At 40.0% G+C, this 20,862-nt stretch overlaps 1 protein-coding gene across 1 annotated transcript; it reads left to right on the top strand.

Moving 5' to 3' along the window:
- The first annotated feature begins 96 nt into the window (after positions 1 to 96).
- QPCT (glutaminyl-peptide cyclotransferase) lies at positions 97 to 20,577 on the top strand. The gene is made up of 7 exons (XM_026844595.1): positions 97 to 278; positions 4,007 to 4,187; positions 8,848 to 9,129; positions 11,684 to 11,860; positions 12,709 to 12,808; positions 13,286 to 13,402; positions 15,561 to 20,577. The coding sequence occupies exons 1-7, from the start codon at positions 97 to 99 to the stop codon at positions 15,704 to 15,706; spliced, it is 1,185 nt and encodes a 394-aa protein (XP_026700396.1). The 3' UTR covers positions 15,707 to 20,577.
- The last annotated feature ends 285 nt before the right edge of the window (positions 20,578 to 20,862 follow it).

Below are 20,862 nucleotides of genomic sequence, written 5' to 3'. Positions count from 1 at the left end.
GAGGGCGCGCAGGTGAGGAGGGACAACATGGCTGCCCGCGCCCCCCGGCCACGGCTGCACGGAGCGGGGCCTCCGCACACGTCGGGCGCGTCGGCGATGCCCGTCACACCGCCGAGGAGCGGGCAGCGGGCGCGGAAGATCTGCCAGGGGCAGCGAGTGAATTTGAGGGCAAACCCAAACGGGATGAGAGGGATCAACCTCCGAAGTGACACTCATAGATCACTCAACTGTAGTCCAGGTTGCAGCGTGACGACGGTGATTCGGGGAACGGTGTCTTGGTTTGAGAAAACAAACAGCTCTTCCAGCCGTGATGCACACACATTTAGCCAGATGAAACCAGTAGGGATGGTGTTGATAGCTACTGCGAAATTGTTTTGAAAGGATATAATCTCTAATATGCCGTAGAGCCATACTATATTGTTTTTAATTCAGTGTTGTGTGAACTGGTGGAAAAAAGCAGTTTAATGAAACAGTAATAAGCAGTAAACCCCTGACATCTCTGTGTAACAACTTCGTGGTTGATTACGAAGCACTGACATAGTTTCTTTGTGAAGAACTAAATGACACAGAACATGAGAGAACATACAACTGCAAATTGTAGCTAATTTGCAGTTGTAGTCAATTAAAGGGTTCAGGTATTTCCAAATGGAAAATATACTTCTAGGGCCCATCCCCAGATGAACTCAAACTTCAGCCAGAATGGACTGAACACCACTAATCCAGTGCACCGTTCTCTTCACTAATAGATCAGAGTCCAGGACAAACTGGCAAAAGGAAGCTTCCATCATGCCTTTCCACTCACATCCCCTTAGTCATTCCCTTTCTCCTTATTTTATTCATTCCCCATTCAAATAAGTGTTGGGTTGGTTGTTGTTTTTTAACAAAGAAACTTTGTCATTCTGTTTTGTTCACTGTATCTTACAATATAATCTTATGTACAGACTACATATCTGTAAGATAATACATCTATATGTACATATATAAGAATATGTGAGGCTAAATCATAGAACCATGGAATGGTTTGGGTTGGAGGGGACCTTAAAGACCATCTAGTTCCAACCCCCCTGCCATGGGCAGGGACACCTTCCACTAGACCAGGTTGCTCAAAGCCCCGTCCAGCCTGGCCTTGAACATTTCCAGGGAGGGGACAGCCACAGCTTCTCTGGGCAACCTGTTCCAGTGTAGTCAATGTATAAGCATGTAGCCTCGGTGCTTTTTTCACCCCCCTTGAGCTACACCAATACACTCTTTAGCCCATTCCATTCCAACTAGTCAATCTACTTGACAATGATGTAAGTAGTATCATCTGACCACAGAACCATAGTGTCTGAACGTCCGTGTTCATGCATACACTAAGCAAGAACCACTTCCTCTTTCTCATCAAATTCTTGTCCCTTGACAACTCATGTTCCTTCTGCCTAAAGGGATGTGTCAGCCAGAAGTTGAAAGTCTTACAATGTACAGTCTTCCCCTCCTTCTCTCACTGAGGAGGAGGAACCAGTTCCTAAGCTTAAGAGTTCTTAGAAGCTAACTTCCATTGGCACTGAGCTGAAATGTACCAAAATCAACAGGTAAGTGTGGGCTACTTGTAGAAGTTGAAGTCTTGCTGCTTTATGCAGCTTAGTACAAAAGGTTTAGCGATAGCCCTACCATAAATACATTGCTCTGCCTCCCTGCTGTGGCCATGGAGAAAATGGAGGTTGACCAATGCTGTAAGGAATGAGTCACCTACAGATCTCATTCTACTTCTCTTTTATTTCATAACCACTTAAGTAATTCCTTTCACTTCTCAAATTTGAAGATACCTCCATTATTAGAAATGGGAATTTATTCCTCTCTTCTTAAGTGTTTTTGTACTATAATAATAATAATAATAATAATAATAATAATAATAATAATAATAATAATAATGTTTCTTTGCAAAGTGATTCAATGACCCCAATTACCAGGCACGCTCTACAGTTAGAAGCAAGACTATTCCACACTCTAATTGAGCCCTTCACTAGTTCAACTGAAGGCATATTTTCTGAACTTCCTTAATTAAATTCTCCTCCTACACTCTTCTGAAGTACATAGCTCTATCTTTCCTCTCACATCTTATAGCCTGTGCCTCCTAAACAGAGCAGCTTCCTGACATTTTCTCACCTGTGCCTTTTCTAAACTAGTGTAAATTCCACTGTATTAAACTTCTAGTCTTTCAAAAGACAGTTGATGTCAATACAGTTTCCAAACTTGTATAAATTCTTCTTCATATGAGATGAAATGCAGTTTTTCTTTAATCGTCTATATTTACTATCATCAAAAATGTTAACTAAAATTTGGTGTCCTTTTAGTCTTAAAATTAATCTTTAAACACTATATTAGAATTAGCATTAGAGGATTCAGTGTTTTTGTGTCTCCCCTCTACTTAATTTCACTAGTAAACTGAAGTGGAATTAGAGGAAAGGTCCACACACAGATAAACAGCTAGGAAGAGAGAGAAGGATAGAATTAAATGTTTACAGTGAAGTCTAGAAAATATTTGTGCTTGTGCCTACTTTGCTCAGCACACACACAAATGAAGTAGAAAAGGAGACAAATAGTGAGGCAAAACATTTTTAAACAATATTAATCAGTCAGGATAATTAAGATAGGTTATTATACAGGACTGCAGAAGATCTCAGGGTCAGTATTCTTTCTGGCCAGGTAATGAGTTTCAGCAATCATTTCAGACAAATGTGAAATGGCACACATGAGTGAGTGGGAAAGGAGGAGGAATGATTATTTTTTGTTAACATACACAATGATGGAGTTAAATACATCTACAAAAATGTCAGTTTGATGCTGCAGCAGCAGCCCAAAAGCTAGTCAGTTGTTAAACAGTTTGAAGAAAGGAGAAGAATAAAATATAAAGTATCATTAACCTACACTATAAGCTGTGGTGCATTCATGTTCTGGTTTCCCTCCCTTTCCCCATCTGGCAGACAGGGTAAACTGAAGGACAGCAAATCTGATCATTCATGTAAGGCAGTTCTGATCAAAGAACAAATAAACAGACCAGGATTTTTCAGTGGGAGAAAGAGAGGAGTAGAGGGAAGACCTTATGATAGAAATAAGGAATGGATATGATAGGAGCATCCTATGATAGTGCCTAAAATAGCAACCTATAAAAACAGGAGTGGCACAGGAAGTTCCTGAGGAGATAATTGCTAGAGAATGGATAGGTTCAAATCAGGTGCCTAAAAGGGGCATTTGTAATGTCCTTGGGGATCTCAGCTGGGGATCTCTCTACCACTCCAGAACAGCACAAGGCTCTTGCACCTCAGAGACATGCATTTGCCAGCCCATGAGGATGTCTCAAGTATTCTAGGTCACCTGAAACAGCTCTACAAGTCGGTGCTTAGGCAACAAAAGCAACCACTTGGGAGGTAGCTGCTCTTGTCACAGGAGACAAGCTGCCAATTTTGAGGTTAACCCGTGAGTCACAAAGCTGATGTATGCACCAGCTTGCCCCAGATGAGCCACACCATGCTATGCAGTCACACCAATACCGTCGCTGTGGACAGGCCACAGTGACACAGCTTCACTCTTTCTGGGACTGAGCTAGTTCATGCATTTCTTTGCAGTACTCCACCTCATAATGTAGACACAGCAGAAAGCTAAATATTATTGCTATTAAAAACAAAGCTTTTGGTGTTTGTTTCAATGGAAACCCCATTTAAAGGTGGCATGGTTGCAGACATGACTGTATGTATGTAGTTAAGACATTAGACAAGAGAGAACCCAATCACGGGTTGAATTTTTACAGTTAGTTGGTAGGTAAAATTTTCTCCCATGTTTCTAATACTAGAGTATTTTTCATGGAAATCAAAGATACAGGAGCCACAGAACTTAAAGATGTGGATCATTTTTGAGAGAAAAGTTTTTTTAAAAATTACTTTTTATTGTCAGTAAATCAAAGTAGCACAATATATCACATTTATCGTAATTCTGAAAAAAAAATATGGTTAAAAAGGTCTAATAATAGTTATAACAATCTTTCCTTTTTCTCCCTTCTGCAGTATTCTCACCAACCAAGAATTTTACATTCTGATGCTATTCAAAAAGTTGCAGCAAACACAGATGTTTCTGAAATGTGGGAGAATGATTTGCGCCCTATCCTGATAGAAAGATACTCAGGGTCACCAGGAAATTATATCGTACGACAGGTAAGGCAACATTTCCTGAAAGCCTCTAAGAACATCCATTATTTATATTCTGGTAGCACCATTAGTGACCACTAAAGGGACAGACACATTCCTTTCATTCGGTAGGATGAACTCTATCATTGTTCAAGTACTAGACTGCATAGAGCCTACATGACACAGCTTGTACTTTAGCTGACACCATTTCCCAGGGCTGCATAGCATGATGAAAAAAAAAGTATGTGTTTTTAAATTTACATTTAAAATTAAAAAGCTTGCCTCAGGTTTGGCACCCAAAGTACAACACAGCTGTTGTCCTTTCCCTCACATGAGCAGTTTCTGGTCACTGGTTCAAACCTCCTGGGACCATACACAGGGATGAAATAAGTTACACCCCCCCAGCCTTTTTCTGGAGAGGTCCTGTGCTGTTACACTCCGCTGTTGTGTTCTTTCCAATGAGAGTATTGACACTCCCCGAAAGGGATCAGAGGGGCCTGAACGGGCAGGCAGAAGAAATGGTCAACATGACAAAGTGCAGCACTGGTCCCAGTACCACGCTAGCTCCACTGGCCCAGACTCAGCAGTGTGTTAATACTGGGCTAGTGTATCCCCACTGCACCTGGCCCCAAGCCAGTAAAAGTTCCAGCACATTGTATTTGAGCCACAAGGAGTTACCACATGACTGGGTCGCTGTCCTGTCCGCACCTCTGCTCTGCACACTTGGTGTGGGCATCTTCAGGACTCTGTGCCATGATAGCTCCGGATTACATTAACCAAGCGGGAGACTAAACCAGTGGTACAGCTGAGTTTACTAGAAAACATTCATAACATCTCACTAGCCTTCATCTACCCTTTAGGCAATGACTCAACAGCTCCAAGATAGCCCTAACAACAGTAAGTCTGTTAGCCACTATGCAAGTGATAGACTGGAAAATGCAGCTTTTTTTATGCTTTGTGTGTGTGTGCGCGCACGTGCACGTGCACGCATACGTCTCTGTAGATTTAGTTTTGTGGTTTCTTCAGTGATACCCTGGAAGACAGCCAAATGAAAGGGGAAAAAGTAAGAAAAACAAAAAACTAGCTGAGCCTAGGCTAGAAAACCACAAATCATGTTCAAAATAGGACCATCCTGTTACAAGGTAACAGCATGTACTAAAGTAGACCCCCACTAAAGGAAAAAAAGAAGAACCCTCCATTGTCAAAGCACAATGGAGTGTGAAATGTATGACATTTCTTTGTTAAGACACAGAAAAAGTATCAAACTCCTTTAAGGCAGAAGGCAAGTGCCAGTCACGGCTAATGCACACTGGAAACTCCATCCAGGCTTATATATTCCCCTTAATCCATAACAGATGTCCTTTGCTCTGCCTACAGATAGCGGATAGACCATACAATGCCGTAAAAGCTTTCAGAGGGTGACCACAAACAAAATGGAAGTTTGTTCTAGTGCTAAAATTTATGGCAATATTCCCACTGACTTCACCAAGAGCAGGACAAGGCTTTAAAGTCTATTTTGTTTTTTCCCCTTAGAGGCTTTTCCTAATGTTTATTTAAAGAGAGAGGAATCTGCCTTGAAGAAGCACTCTAGGGACCCATAAAAATAAGATGCTCAACAGAGATGGCCCTCTAATAAGAGTTAGACAGAACTCTGTACTAAGTATAACTAGGGTTGTTAGAAGTATTCTCTTTAGGTAGGAAGATACTAAAAATGAATGATCTCTTTATTGAGTGATAATGGGGTTTAGAGTGTTTGGATTAGGTTAAGGGCCAATAAAGCAGATCTTGCTGTGGGAGTCCTTTATAGACTCCCCAACCAAAGCGGTGAGGTGGATGAAGCTTTCTATAAACAGTTGGGAGAAATCTCGCAGTCACTTGCCGTTGTTATTGTGGGGACTTTAACCTCACAGATACCTGCTGGGAACACAGCACAGCAAAGAGGGAACAATCCAGGAGGTTCCTGGAATGTGTGGAGGATAACTTCCTCACACAGCTGGTGACTGAGCCGACGAAGGAAGGTGCCCCCATGGACCTGCTTCTTGTGAACAGGGAAGAGCTGGTGGGGAAAGTAAAAGTTGGAGGCCATCTAGAGTGCAGTGATCATGAGATGATTGAGTTTTCAATCCTTGGAGAAACAGAGGGGTTAGTAAAACTGCCACCTTGGACTTCTGGAGGGAAAACTTTGACCTGTTTAAAAGACTGGTTAACAAAATCCCTTGGGAGGCTGCCCTGAAGGGACAGGGGAGTCCAGGAAGGCTGGACATACTTCAAGAGAGAAGTGTTAAAGGCACAGGAGCAGGCTGTTCCCATGTGCTGAAAAACAAGCAGGCAGGGAAGGAGACCGGCCTGGCTAAACAGGGACATTTGGCTGGATCTCAAGAACAAAAGGGGAATCTATTGCCTTTGGAAGAGGGGGCAGGTCTCTCATGAAGACTATAAAGTCATAGTGAAGTTATGCAGGGAGAACATTAGGAGAGCCAAAGCACAGCTAGAGCTCAACTTGGCTACAGCTGTTAAGGATAACAGAAAAATGTTTCTATAAATTCATTAACTGCAAAAGGAGGATTAGGGAAAAATCTCCCTCCCTTACTGGATGCAGAGGGAAACATGGTAACTAAGGATGAGAAAAAGGCTGAGGTGCTCAACGCCTACTTTGCCTCAGTCTTTAGCAGTGGAACTGGCTGTTCCCCGGACACCCAGCCTCATGCGCTGGGAGATGGGGAGGGGAAGCAGACTGAGGTCAGCACAGTTGAAGAGGACGTGGTCAGAGACCTGCTGCACCACTTGGATGCACACAAGTCTGTGGGACTGGATGGGTTACACCCAAGGGTGCTGAGGGAGTTGGCAGACGTGCTCACCAAGCTGCTGTCCATGATCTACCTGAAGTCATGGCTAACTGCGGAGGTCCAGTTGGACTGGAGGGTGGCAAATGTGACACCCATCTACAAGAAAGGCAGAAAGGACAATGCAGGAAACTATAGACCTGTCAGTCTGACCTCGGTGCCAGGGAAGTCATGGAGCAGGTCATCTCGAGTGCTATTAAAAGTCATATACTGGACAACCAGGGGATCAGACCTAGTCAGCATGGGTTTATGAAAGGCAAGTCCTGCCTGACAAACCTGATCTCCTTCTGTGACAAGGCAACCTGCTTATTGGATGAGGGAAAGGCTGTGGATGTTGTCTACCTTGACTTTAGTAAGTCCTTTGACACAGTTTCCCACAGCATTCTCCTGTCACTTTGGCCACAACAACCCCCAGCAGCGCTACAGGCTTGGGGAGGAGTGGCTGGAGAGCTGCCAGTCAGAGAGGGACCTGGGGGTGTTGATTGACAGCCAGCTGAACAGGAGCCAGCAGTGTGCCCAGGTGGCCAAGAAAGCCAATGTCATCCTGGCTTGTGTCAGCAATAGCGTGGCCAGCAGGGACAGGGAAGGGATCTTACCCCTGTACTCAGCACTGGGGAGGCCGCCCCTCGATTCCTGTGTTCAGTTTTGGGCCCCTCACTACAAAAAGGACATTGAATGACTCGAGCGTGTCCAGAGAAGGGCAACGAAGCTGGTGCAGGGTCTGGAGCACAGGTCGTACGAGGAGCGGCTGAGGGAACTGGGGGTGTTTAGTCTGGAGAAGAGGAGGCTGAGGGGAGACCTCATCACCCTCTACAGCTCCCTGAAAGGAGGTTGCAGGGACATGGGGATGAGTCGCTTTAACCAAGTAACAAGCGATAGGACAAGAGGTAATGGCCTCAAGTTGTGCCAGGGAAGGTTTAGACTGGATATAAGGAATCATTTCTTTCCAGAAGGGGTTGTTGGGCGTTGGAATGGGCTGCCCAGGGAGGTGGTGGAGTCCCCATCCCTGGAGGTGTTTAAGAGTCGGCTCGACATAGCACTGAGGGATATGGTGTAGTTGGGAACTGTCAGTGTTAGGTTAATGGTTGGACTGGATGATCTTCAAGGTCTTTTCCAACCTAGACGCTTCTGTGATTCTTTTATGGAAGCACTGTCTTTTTATCTTTATGTGAGCTACACTTACAGGATTTAAATTTTAAAATTTTGTTCTGAAATGTTTAATTCTTTACAGGGATCAGTCTGTCTCTTACAGCCTTACAAACAACTTTTGTCACTTGAAAGGCAGATTGCTCATAGAAGCTAAGAAAACTGAAAACACCCCAAACCCTCCACTCCAAACAAACACACCAGCAGGTTTTTTTATATACTGCTGTGGCATCTGAGTGTGGTAATTGTCAAAATAGCCACACCAAGTCCTCTGCAGCCAGTTCTGACATTTAATTTACAGGCACAACTAAGTTTAGATTTGAAGAGGTAAATGTTAAATCTGTCCTGGGTACACCTGAAAAAAACACCAGCCTCAAAACTTCAGAGATCAAGGTCTTAATATGTTATATTAATGGGCAGTCATTCAAAGCACCTTCAGACTCCAAAGAGAAGAGACAAAAGTGAGAAATGAAAAGCAAATAAGCCAGTCAAAGGCAAAGGTAGCAAAGATGTTGCTTATCTTATATAGTGACATTATATTTTTTTGCTATAAAATTTATCTCTTAAGCTTATTTCTGTAAATTCATGGCAATTTTAAATGCCACTATTAGTTAGCTAATGACAATTTGTCTGCAACACATTTCTGAAGGAAGCAACATTAATCTGATTTGGGGTTTTGGTTTTTTGTTTAATTGCAGCATATCAAGCACCGTCTTCAAAGATTACAGGCTGGTTGGGAAATTGAAGAAGATACATTTCAGAGATATACACCATATGGATATCAAACATTTTCAAATATTATCAGCACTCTCAACCCCTCTGCAAAACGCCATCTAGTTCTTGCTTGCCACTACGACTCAAAATTCTTTGGACAACAATGGCAGGAGAGAGTGTTTATAGGAGCAACAGATTCAGCTGTGCCTTGTGCAATGATACTGGAGCTGGCACGTGCCCTGGATAACAAGCTGCAGTTAATCAAGGTAGCTTGCTTGTTTCATTTTCATTTGGTTTTGCAACAGCAACAGGCCTTAAGGCACTTGCATGTTCTCTCCCATAGACTGTGTGCCTGATTCTCCGATTGCTGTGCCTGTAGTTAAACTCCCACTGACTTCATGAAGAACAGAACAGAGATCTGTATCTACTACTTTAGGGTACATAATCACATTAAAACTTCTTATGCAAAAGGTGGCTATAAAAAATTATCCAATAAATATACACTATATAAAAATAACAGTTTATACATAATACATACGTTATAGACTTGGTGAGATGTAATCTGACTATCAAAAAGGCACAGAACCCTACTCAGAAGTTCTGATCATATCCAGTAACTTTTAGGCTCATTGACAAAGTTTTGTTGCTTTTTGAATCTTACTTTTTTAAAATCTCTCACTTGCATTCTGTTTTGGGAGACGGATGAACTAATTGCTGTGCAGGAAAGTTATGCTCACGTCCCTCCATCCCATAACAATTTCAAGCTTTTCTTCTTGTTTTCCATCATCAATTTGAAGAGTTTATGAAACAAGTGATGACTGAGTACAGGAGAACAGTCAAGTAATAGTATATTACCAGTCTGTGTCACCTATGCTATGAAAATCTGCTTCAAAGTGCTGCCATTGCTAGGCACAAAAATCTTGATGCTACTAACTCTGTAATCTTACAATCTTGTAATTTTCAGATTCGTGAGTGCCATCTACTGGTTCAGTATTTACAGGAGAATATGCATACACTAACAGCTTTCACGGGAAAAGGTCTCTCAAATGCTTCACAAAGTGGGAGGAATACACCCAGTTTAGGCATTAAGATTACTTGTCAGCAGTTTTTCCAGAAACCAATTTAGTGCCTTCTGACATAAGAATATTTAAGAATTAGAAGATTAAGAATACACCAGTGTTTTTAATCACAAAACAAAGCAGTCCTGTAATACATATGCTTTGATTGAGAAGCTTCATTTAGAATAAATTTGCTTGATGGTTAATGTATGAAACAACCCGCAGACAGACTTAAAGACTGCAATTTTTCACAAGTAATACATCATTTTTTTATTAAATTGTTCTATCGTGTAAGATAACAGCATTTGACAAAAGACTATCTAATTACTTTGCACAGGCTGCCATTTGTACAGTCTGTTAAGAAAATATACTTTGGGATCCATCTGCTTAATACATTAGCTATGACCTTTTTGCTCTGCTCGTAGTAGCATAACAGACTTTGTTATGTTTTTGGCCAAATCTATTTATACTTTGACTTGAAGCTGTGATTTTTATCTTGATGTTTTTCCAGTTATATAGAGTAAGTTTAAAATTAAAGGGCAAAGACATGTCTATGTTATTGCATCCTGAGAACATGTTAAACAGTACAAATGTTACTTTCTAAAATTCAAATGGCATTAATGCAGTTTCCTCCAGAATGTAATGGAAAATGACTGCTATCAAAAGAGCTCTGTCCTGTGCAAAGGACAAAGGCCAGCAAAGCATTACCATTAGTGAAATCCATATATCACTGTGAGCATAATCAATATCATCTTGCCCGCATAAGCAACATTTCATAGAAGTTTTCCACCACTGTTTATATTGGATCAGCTCCAGCTAGCTGGGAGTTGTAGCCTATACAGGACATGACTGTTGCCAGTGACCCCACCTTTTTAACCACATCATGCAACTTTATTTGAAGTAGCATTTATTCATAGAGGGGTTAAAATATTTATAGCAACTGCCAAGAGTACAGTTCCCAAAACTGTTCATATAGTGAAACTGAACCTGGTTTAGCCATGTTGTAGATTATTAGGAAATACTGCCAGTGCAAACAAGGCTTCAGTTAGTAAACAGAGAGAGAAAAAAGGCCTCTTCTACATGGGGAATAAATTTCACACAGATGTTGCCTTTGTGACCTTTAATACATTAATCATATATATATCACAGTAGTAAAAACTGAGAATTTTTGGTTGTTGAAAGGGAAGGGCGTATCTATGCTACTCTCCATGCTTTTTTTTTTTTTTTAGGGTAAAGTTGCATCACTGGTTGCAATTCCCCTTGAAAGAAAAGAAATGGTCATTCTTCTCATGACTGACTGCTCATTGTCCCTCAAAGAACCATCAAATTTACAAATACGTAATTCACCTCCACTGATGCAAAACTGTAGCAGAGATATTAGTCCTTTGTGGTGCTATCAAGTAATAATACTAACACATCAGGTGTTGTTGCTGACATGTCTCCTCATTATTTGAGATGTTTCTGCTACCTGTTTTGCAGATCTCAACATACTCAGCTCATGCCCACTAAAGTCAGAAATGAATCTTCTAACCAGAAGTAAAATGATACCAGACTGGAGAATGTATCACTGTACTAGATAAATAATAATGACTGATCACTACCACTATGACACCATAATGTGTGTTTAACAGCCAGAGGAAGGTTTGCATAGGATACCTTGAAAACAGACCCCTACCGATGTTGCTTATTTGACTACAGTATTTATCCTTTATTTAATGTTCTGGCCAGAATCAGTTATGTTACTTTTAACTTCCTCCAACAGACGAGCTCAACATCAAGACCAGACCTTTCACTTCAGCTTATATTTTTTGATGGAGAAGAAGCCTTTGTCCGGTGGTCCCCTTCTGATTCCCTCTATGGATCTCAACACTTAGCTCAAAAAATGGTATCTACTCCACATCCACCTGGTTCAACAACCACAAATCAGCTGCAGGGCATAGTAAGTGGCTTTCACCTCCCTCATGAGTAATAGTAAATTACATTTTTAAAATATTTAATTCGTAATTCCCACAAAACCATGAACCCCACCAAAGTTAAAGGAAGAAGCAGGGTTGTGGAAATTTTATGACGTGATGAAATAGTTCGTTGGCAAGAGCTTTTCAGGCAAACCTGTTTAGACAGACCTTCTCCATGCCAATATGAGGAAGAGTCATAGAAAAATCAAAACACATGAATTTATTAGAAGATAAACTAGGCTACCCACCTTCTTCAAGAGTGATAATTCAAAGTGATTAGGAAAGAGCACAGACATAGTATCAGTCTATGAACAAAGCTCTCCTAGATCAGCATTATGCTACAGCAAGCTGTTTCCCTTTGATTCCTGTTAACATTCTGGTTGTCTGCTTCCTTCTTCCTACTGCCTTCTAGTTTCCCTACTCACTGCTGAGACACTTTTCTTCTGTCACTGTATCTTGTGACTCATAAAATGTCTTTCCCTTGACAGACTTTGTTGTTCTCTGGGGAAGAAGCAATTTCCTCTTCTTTCTCTCCACCTACCAGTTTTTCTTTTAAAGGGATATAAGACACAAACTGCAACCAAAGCAATGCAGTCTGCTTCAGCTTAAGGATTAGAGAAACAGCCTACCTTTTTCCTCCTTGGAAAGACAGCAAAATGCAGCAGACTGGAATCAGTTTCTGCTAATGAGTTCTTCTCAAACACCATGGTAGAAAAGACAGATCTTTGTCCAGAGCTAGTCATGACCTGTACAGGAACCAAGAGGTTTCATTGCTGCTGCTGATGTTGTAGTAATGTAAATAATTCTGTATTAAAAACTCTTTCTTCTGTAGGACCTGCTTGTACTACTGGATTTAATTGGTGCACCAAACCCAGTCTTTCCCAATTATTTTCCTAACACTGTTCGATGGTTTGAGAGGCTTCAGGCAATTGGTAAGGAGATGGGTATGGGGTTTTGATTAATTTCAAAATTTAGTGTGTAGTTTCTGCATGTATTAAGTCTCGTAAATCAGATTTTTAGATTAGTTTTCTGTTTTACAGTAATAATATTTAGTATTGTAAATGTTAAATTTGGTGCATCTTAAACCTATACAAAGATTTTAAAATTTAATTAATAAAATAACTGAGGAAGATTCCTAGACACTTGGAAGCCATGAAACAGATTCTGACTGTCACTCTGCAACTCTTGGGAACTGTTTTGCTTCTGTGTTTTAGTTCTCACTTCTGTAAAAAGACAGCAATAGCACTGCTCTTGAGGTCTCCTAAGTACTAAACAAATACAAAAGACAGTCACCAACTCCTTTTTCCTCTTTGATGGAAAAAGCTTCCATGTAAGAGAAAGAATAATTCAAATGTGCTAACATTATATTGTCCAGAAGTTGGAATAATCACTTTCATTGTGAATTACAGAGCAAGAGCTACACAACATGAATCTGCTGAAGGATCACGTTGCTGAAAGTCAGTATTTCCAGACTACTTTACATCGAGGCTTGGTTGAAGATGACCACATTCCGTTTTTATTAAGAGGTACCAGAAGCTCTTATGAAGTGTGTGTGTATGTATATATATATGTATATATTTACACACACACACAACAAATTCAGTAACAAACGCATCATTTAATGAATGAGCAAGTGCATATAATCCTGTTTGTCAAGCTTAGTTGCCTGAACCTGAGGCTTCCAAATTCAACTTTACGCAGGCTAAGAACCACAGCTTTGAAAAACATACCCAAACAAAAGTAGTGATAAAACATATCCATCATTATTTTGCATGAGCACAGCTCCAGTGGTACAGAGAAAATGGAAATTTCTGCCACCAGTAACGTCCTACAAAGAGAGACAACTCTGATCCAGTGGGATATCACCACATGCCATGCTAACAAGCTAGCTGCTATTTCTAGGAGCAGTGAAACGCTCAAGGGTTGTATCTTCAAAGACTAGAAAAAAATCTCTAAAGCTGTCAAAGTTATAGTAACACGCACTATTACTGTTGTTTAAATTTGAAGGCACCGACTCCTGCAAAAACTCATACTCAAATTAGACATCTTCATTCCCTAAAGAGAATGGAGATTTCACAGTCGTCAGTTTGAGGGGTGGGAAAGGTACACAGAGTAGCCAGCAGAAATATCAAAGGACACAATATGCCTGAAATCCCTCCTGGAATTAGGCACATACCTGCAACTGGGATTTTCTACCCAAGCATTTCTCCTGGCAGACACCTACACCACAGTGTCTGACTTTGTGTTCATGTTTCTCCTTTGGGACACAAACAAAGAAAGGGAAAGCAGTTGTACTACTGCTGCCAACTTGTCAAGCTACAGATCAATGATTAAAGCATTTGTCCAAGTTCAAGACATGGATTTGATGACCTTCTCGGTTCAAGAGCTCAGCAGAGCACCTTCAGAACTAAGGTGGGCCAAAGAAGGGTAGTAGATATAGTAAACTCTTTTGACTGAAGTTTTCCACTGTACAGCAAGGACTACAGGTGTCATATTGCTAGAGAAGGGTTAACCAAAAAGGAATGTAGAGAAGGGTAACCTAAAAGGAATGTCACAGTTCAATGAAGAGAGTATCTACCTAGGAAGGGAGGGAGGTACCTTCACATCCAGCCCCTAATTTCACCACTGCTTATGCTCTTGTTACTTACCAAGGAATGTAAAATGTGCATACAGCTCTGCAAGCAGGTACTAGAGCAGCTGCTCCTCTCCACTTCTAAGTGAGTGCTCTATTCATCTGCTATGGTTACTGTCTCCTGCTCAATAGCTTTTCAACTCCGTGCATCTTTCATTTTTCACACCAAGGCAGGGCCCAGGTCCAACGAAACCAAGAGTCATCATATGCACATCCAGGGATATCAAAAATCCTACATGGGTTTCTGGTAAAAGTTGATAGGGAAAAAACAATGACTACACCTCAAGAGCTTTTCTAGTAAGATGATTAACAGCTAGTGAAGAAAACAGATTCCTTAGTGGTATGAAGCTGAAAAATGAGAGGGGAAAAGCACTATAACAGGAAAGAGGCTGGAGAGAAACAATGCTCCCCTTAAAAAGTGATCAGGAAGACTGATTTAACTCCTTTTTTACCTGTAAGTTGCAGTATGTAATGGGTGGCTTGAGATAGATAAATAGATATATAATATATATGGTGATACAGATTCTTTCAAGTGGAAGTTCTTTTATCTGACTAAAAATACACACACCCTATTTTACCATTTATGGAGAGGACTAAAAAATGCTGGAAAAAGTGCTCAGTCTTAACACTGTCACAAGAACATGGTGATCAGTTTTCACTCTGGGGAGCTGCAGTGGGTTCTCTGCCCTTCTGTGGCTCCTAAACACTGTATCAACAACTACAATGCAAAGGATCTCAAAAAAAAACCCCAACCCCGAGTATCAGAGTGAAACTACTAATTACAGAGGCCTTTAAAAAAAAAAAAAAAAAAAAAGGAAAAGTAGTCAAAGGAAAGGAAGGTGCCAGTTTTAGCAAACACAATGAAATGGATGGGCTGCAGTCACAGGCCTCAAAAAAAGAGAAGGTAAAAAGAAGCTGCAGCAACACACACTCCTCTATGAAGTAGACTTACTGCATAGTTACCTTACACTGTTGCTAAATTGCGACATATCAATTAGCTTAACAGAACTTCTCCAATATTTCTTCTCCAAATTTCATTTTCCTCCTTATAGGGGTTCCAGTCCTACATCTGATCCCATCCCCTTTTCCTGCAGTATGGCATACCATGGAGGACACAGAAGAAAACCTTGACAAAACCACTATCGACAACCTCAGCAAAATCCTGCAAGTGTTTGTACTGGAATATCTAAACCTGTGATAGACAAAATGGCAACAAATCATACTCCATTCTAAATACTGTTTGCCTACCTTCACATTTTCTATTTAATTGCATAGGAGAGCACTAAAGCAAGCAAAATACGATAGCTCTTGCTAGACTGGTTACTGATTCAGCTATTCCTGGCCCAATGTTCCATGTAGCCAAATAAGAGAACATTAAATAAGAATTAGTTTGAGCCTGGAAAGAGTTTGATCTTTCCATGTCTTACATCTGAATAAAAAAACCCCAGAATTTTTCCAGATTGTTATCACTGGTTTATGTCACATATTAAGATCCCAGGAGGGAATGCCTTCCAACTTAAGTGTTAGCATTATTTTAAAAGGTATGACCAACTTTCAGCAATGGATATTTATACTACATTATGGAAAGAGGCAAAAATCACACTAAAACAAACCTCCACTTTGAGCTAAACCACCTCATCCTGAAATAAACTGCTAGAACTCCTGACACACAGAAGGGCTTTTTAATCCTTTGCTCCGTCTCCTCCTTTCTGTACAAGGAGGGCTGCAAGGACTCTTCTCCCCAGACAGCAGGACACCAGGAAGCAAGAGAAATAACTTAAAGTCAATTTTCTCCCTGTTGTTTGTAGAATACTTTCTGATGGTGAAGGGTGGTGGGAAGTGATGTTAAGAGGAAAGTACGTGGGGGTTTCCATCATGGTTTGACTGCAATATGGGACATATAAAGAGAAGAGTAAGTGGTGTGTGGGAGCAACGCCCCAGCACACACCATTCATTCGCAGTTTGGCCCAAAATAAAGATACCTGCTGTTTTTAATACAGATTACATCAGAAGTAATCATACTAGGAGTGATCACTTTAGAAATCATAGTTTTATATCATTTTAATGGTAAAGTGCTATCTATCAAGTAAAATAAGTATCAAGAGTCAGAAGCAAGAAGACAGTTTAAGCACCAAAAAGTAAAAGACAAACCATAGCCTATATCAGAAAAAGATACCAGTTTAACAACCCTGTGTTTTTATATTCCTTACTGGAAATATTCAATAAATTTAGTATAATACTCTGGCAAAAACCTAGCCTGGAATGAAATCAACAGGAGAAGCCAGAACAGTATTCAGAAGCTACCTACAGAATTATGGTTTCTACTGGTGAGAAAAAGAGCAGCATTTGAAAAAAAAAAAAACAACAAAACAAACCAAACCAAAAAAAAACCAAAAATCAAAATCAAGCTGGTAGGTGAACTGGGAAAAAACAAGTCAGTATTCTACTGCTCCAAACCTCTTCCATTAGAAAGTTCTATCCTGGGCAGAGATTTAAAAAGGAAATAAGCTATGAAGTTGTAGGCATGTCAGATCTGGCCTGTATTTTACCATTTTCCTAAAGCAAACATTTCTGAACTTAAGACAGTATTTACATATGTATCTTAAAGTCACAATAGAAATATTTACAGCAATGCAAAGTAAAATTTTACTATTACAGGACAGCCCGAAAATGAAATTCAATCTAGTTTTGTTGCTCAAGATGGAATGAAAGCATTTTGTTTTCCCATCACTTTAACATTTTAAAGAAATTTTTCTATTTTGCATGCAACTTCTGAAATAGAATACAACACAAATACTAAAAACTGGATGAGTGTTTATTTTCAGATATTACTGTACATCTGTGTAATTACATCAAAACTATTTGAATTCTGTCATATTCTCCTCTACTTCAGCCCATCAGAAAACATGCTAAACAACTAAATTAAATCTTCTGAGGTTTGAATACTCTGAGCAGTGTAAGGCACCTACTGCAACCTTCTAAGTGGTGAAAAAAGATAACAAAATGGCTATATACAGAAGTATTAAACTTGAGTTTGTGTGGCTAATTTGTTTTTACAGGTGAACTCTTACGATATTTCATACTTTGCAGGGCCTTTAAAAAATGCATTATGCATTTGCAGTGTTCACTGCTACTCTGCTTCTTCAAGAATTTGAAAGTTAACTTAAAATAGGCTTCATTATAAAATGTGGGATCAGTAGGTTGTTATAACTGGGAAAAGCCTATTTTTTAAAATCTGTATTAGTTAGTTGAAACCATAACTTAGCCATGTAGTACACCAAATATCTGGCATATCAATTTTGTCGCCAACTTCTCGCTGTCTGAGCATGCAGTTCTCTTATGTTTACTCAGCTCAAAGAAATGATACGTACATTGATGTAGTATGATTCAATGGTTCTCAAAACATGAAGAAAACATGAAGAGGCTTGTTTTTTTTCTTTTACTTTGGGTTTTGGGGTTGGGTTTTTTTGGTACAGGAAAAGAGGGCCATCTCTTAGCTGGATGTGAGCCCTGGAAAGGGTTTACTTAAGGAGAGGGATCATCATCTTAGCAATTTATATGATCTGTCATTCACTTGGAAAAAAAATAACTGCTGTAAGCAAAACTTACATCAACCCAGTAACCACATGAATTTCCCCCAAAAGCACAAGAACCTGAAGCAGTCAGTAAAGCAAAGACATGGTGTAAGGTGAATTCTCACTACTACTAAGGCAGAGGAGAACAAGGATGTCAGTCTAGCTGTTTGATAAACACCCAGAAAACAAAAAATACAAGTGAAAAGACCAGGACTGGTGTATCTTCCACTCTCAGTTTCAACACTGAATATCACTAAGTATCCAGATCCATAGGATCTGGACATTCACAGTACCATCACTTCACAATTCAGACACAGGCTTTGTGTTAAAGAAACTATCCCCAGACAGTTTCTCTGTCCCTGTTGGATGGTGGCAGCAAGGGGACAGAAATCAACTGAGGGACTTCAACTAACCTCATAATTACATATATCAGCAGAATTGCTGCACAGGTTCTTTCCTTGAATAGGATTTGTCACATCTCAGTCAAGGGGGTTGAAAAAAATTAAAGTCTACCCACAAGAGAATGGCTTGTCTTCCCAAAGGTGTGTGTGGTTATTAGCTGGATAAAGGAAACACAGAACAGAATGAACTCAAAGAGCCATTACTCAACAGGTAAAGCTGCAAAAATACCGCATATTAGTTATTTGTATTTTAGTAGATGCTCTAGCTCCTTTTGTATCAGGATAATGCAGATTTTCACAAGAATCTTAAGCCTAAGTTAATGGTACATGCCCTCAAATTCTGTAAAGCTTGAAGCGTTTACCTACAAGTGAAGTGATCCTATGCAATCACAGTTGGAATAAGATAAGGGAGTAACAATGTCAAATCCTCTGGTAAACAGAAATGATAGCAAGTACCAGCCCTCTTTTTTTCTCTAGCTGAGGCAGCATTCCTATCACTAGGAACGAAGATGATATAAATTAGCATTCTTATTCACCACATTTCAAATAAACATTTAGATCGTGACCACCTAACAGTAAAATACAATTAGAAAAGACAAAATGCAATAAAAATGCTTTCTGTAGAATTATTACAAGGACCCAGTCTACACTGGTAGCAGACCCAGCAAAGCAGTTCTGAAGTTTCACACATCTGCTCACTGAGACTGAAGCCAAGAGCATCGCTTAATCAATATATATAAAAAGATAACTACAAAATTTTGTACACAAATTACCACTTTTTCCTTGTCATTTAAGGATGACACTGATTTTATTTTCCTCGTATAAAAGATGACATTTTACTCTGTGCTGATTTAACAAATATTCTTAATATATCCATAACAATAAAGCAGCTAAAAAGCTGTTCTAATCTCTAAAAGAATCTTTATCATCTGCACATATGTTATATATTGTAAACAATCACTCGAAAAAATAATTCTGTTAAAGTGATTTTATATTGCACTCAGAATTCTGGGATTCTCATTCTCCCTTCTCCTTTTAAATCAAATATCAGCTTCATTTTTCAATAAAATGGAGCTTTAATTTTCTACTAAAAACAAACAGGCATGCAATCAATATAATACAACATATTTAAAATGTCAGAAAAAGGGCAAATGTTTGGTTATGAAACTCGAGTAAGGAACAATTCTTATACAGGCCACATGAGAGTAGTATATTGTAAACATTCTGCTGGCTCTAAGGTCTTGCAGATGCTGTAGAGTGCAGTCTAGTTCAGCACCCAAGAGGTACAGAGAATCTGTTCAAGTGTTCTGTACTTCAGTGAATTTCCACGCAGCAATGTCATGTGTGATAGACTACACATAAAGACGGAGTCATGAAACAAAGGTGATTACTGAGGTAATACTGACCTCATAGAAACCAGACAATGGTTCTAAGTTAATTGGAATCTTTAAAGGCAAGTTTTCCAGGTCATTACATTTTCTAACACAGCAATGAAACTGTTACTCTTGCTGCAAATGAAGTACAGAACTAGATTCTCTACTTGTAGCTTACATGGACTGTATACCAGTGGCAGCCTGGTCACTACCCTCAGCCTAAAACATCCCAGCAAGAAACCATCAGGCAGAATGTCACCTGGCTTTGTTTGCAAGAGTGACACCCTCCTCCATGCATTGCAGCGAGAAACACAGGTGGTGGAGGAAGAGGGAGGGAAAAAAAGAAGAAAGCAATGTCCTTATGCAGAAAAAGAAATACTCAACCAGTGTGAAGAGGCCAAAGATCTTTAAAATTCAAATGAAGGCCGTTTTCTCAACTCAGTTCTACAAGAGAAAGATTTCACTATCAAACCCATTACTCTTTAGGTAACATATCATCTTTGGAGTCCCTGAGATACTACAGCTCCATATAACCACCTTGGACAAATGGAGACACTTAGTATACAGATTAACAAGGTGGACGCCAATATATAGCACCCTGAGTTGCAAGTGAAACAACAGGAATAGGCAACCCATTCCTCAACAGCCACCAGATGCAGAACAAAGTGCAGAGAAGGTATTGGCTAGGGAATGATAAGATACATACTGCACAGGAGGAAAAAAAAAAAAAGTCTTTCTAGAAGGCCTTTTACTGTTATCAGAGCAGTGAAGAAAAACAGCAGTCAGAGGAAAGAGCTCTCTGAGAGAGGCCATGAAGAAATTCGGCCTTCTAGATGTACACAGAACGATAATGCAAAAGCAGAGAGTTCAGCTGTCTTGTTCAAAGCGTGCCCCAAAGGCTGAGCACTCTAGCAATGATTAAGAACTGTCAGCGACCACTGACCTGTGCTCTGGATATAAACTAGGAATATAAATAGATACTTTTTCCCCTGAAACTACAGAAAA

The sequence above is a fragment of the Athene cunicularia genome, assembly GCF_003259725.1.
Source record: "Athene cunicularia isolate RWA chromosome 3 unlocalized genomic scaffold, athCun1 chr3_part1, whole genome shotgun sequence".
Classification (NCBI taxonomy): Eukaryota; Metazoa; Chordata; class Aves; order Strigiformes; family Strigidae; genus Athene; species Athene cunicularia.
The sequence above is the reverse complement of the archived record's forward strand: the minus strand, read 5'-3'. Positions and strand labels throughout refer to the sequence as shown.

Excerpts from the sequence above, each read along its gene's own strand:
- QPCT (XM_026844595.1), top strand. The coding sequence starts at position 97 with ATGCCCGTCACACCGCCGAGGAGCGGGCAGCGGGCGCGGAAGATCTGC. Across the intron at positions 4,188-8,847 it reads GAAATTATATCGTACGACAG|CATATCAAGCACCGTCTTCA; the intron begins GTAAGGCAACAT and ends GTTTAATTGCAG. Across the intron at positions 9,130-11,683 it reads ACAAGCTGCAGTTAATCAAG|ACGAGCTCAACATCAAGACC; the intron begins GTAGCTTGCTTG and ends TTCCTCCAACAG.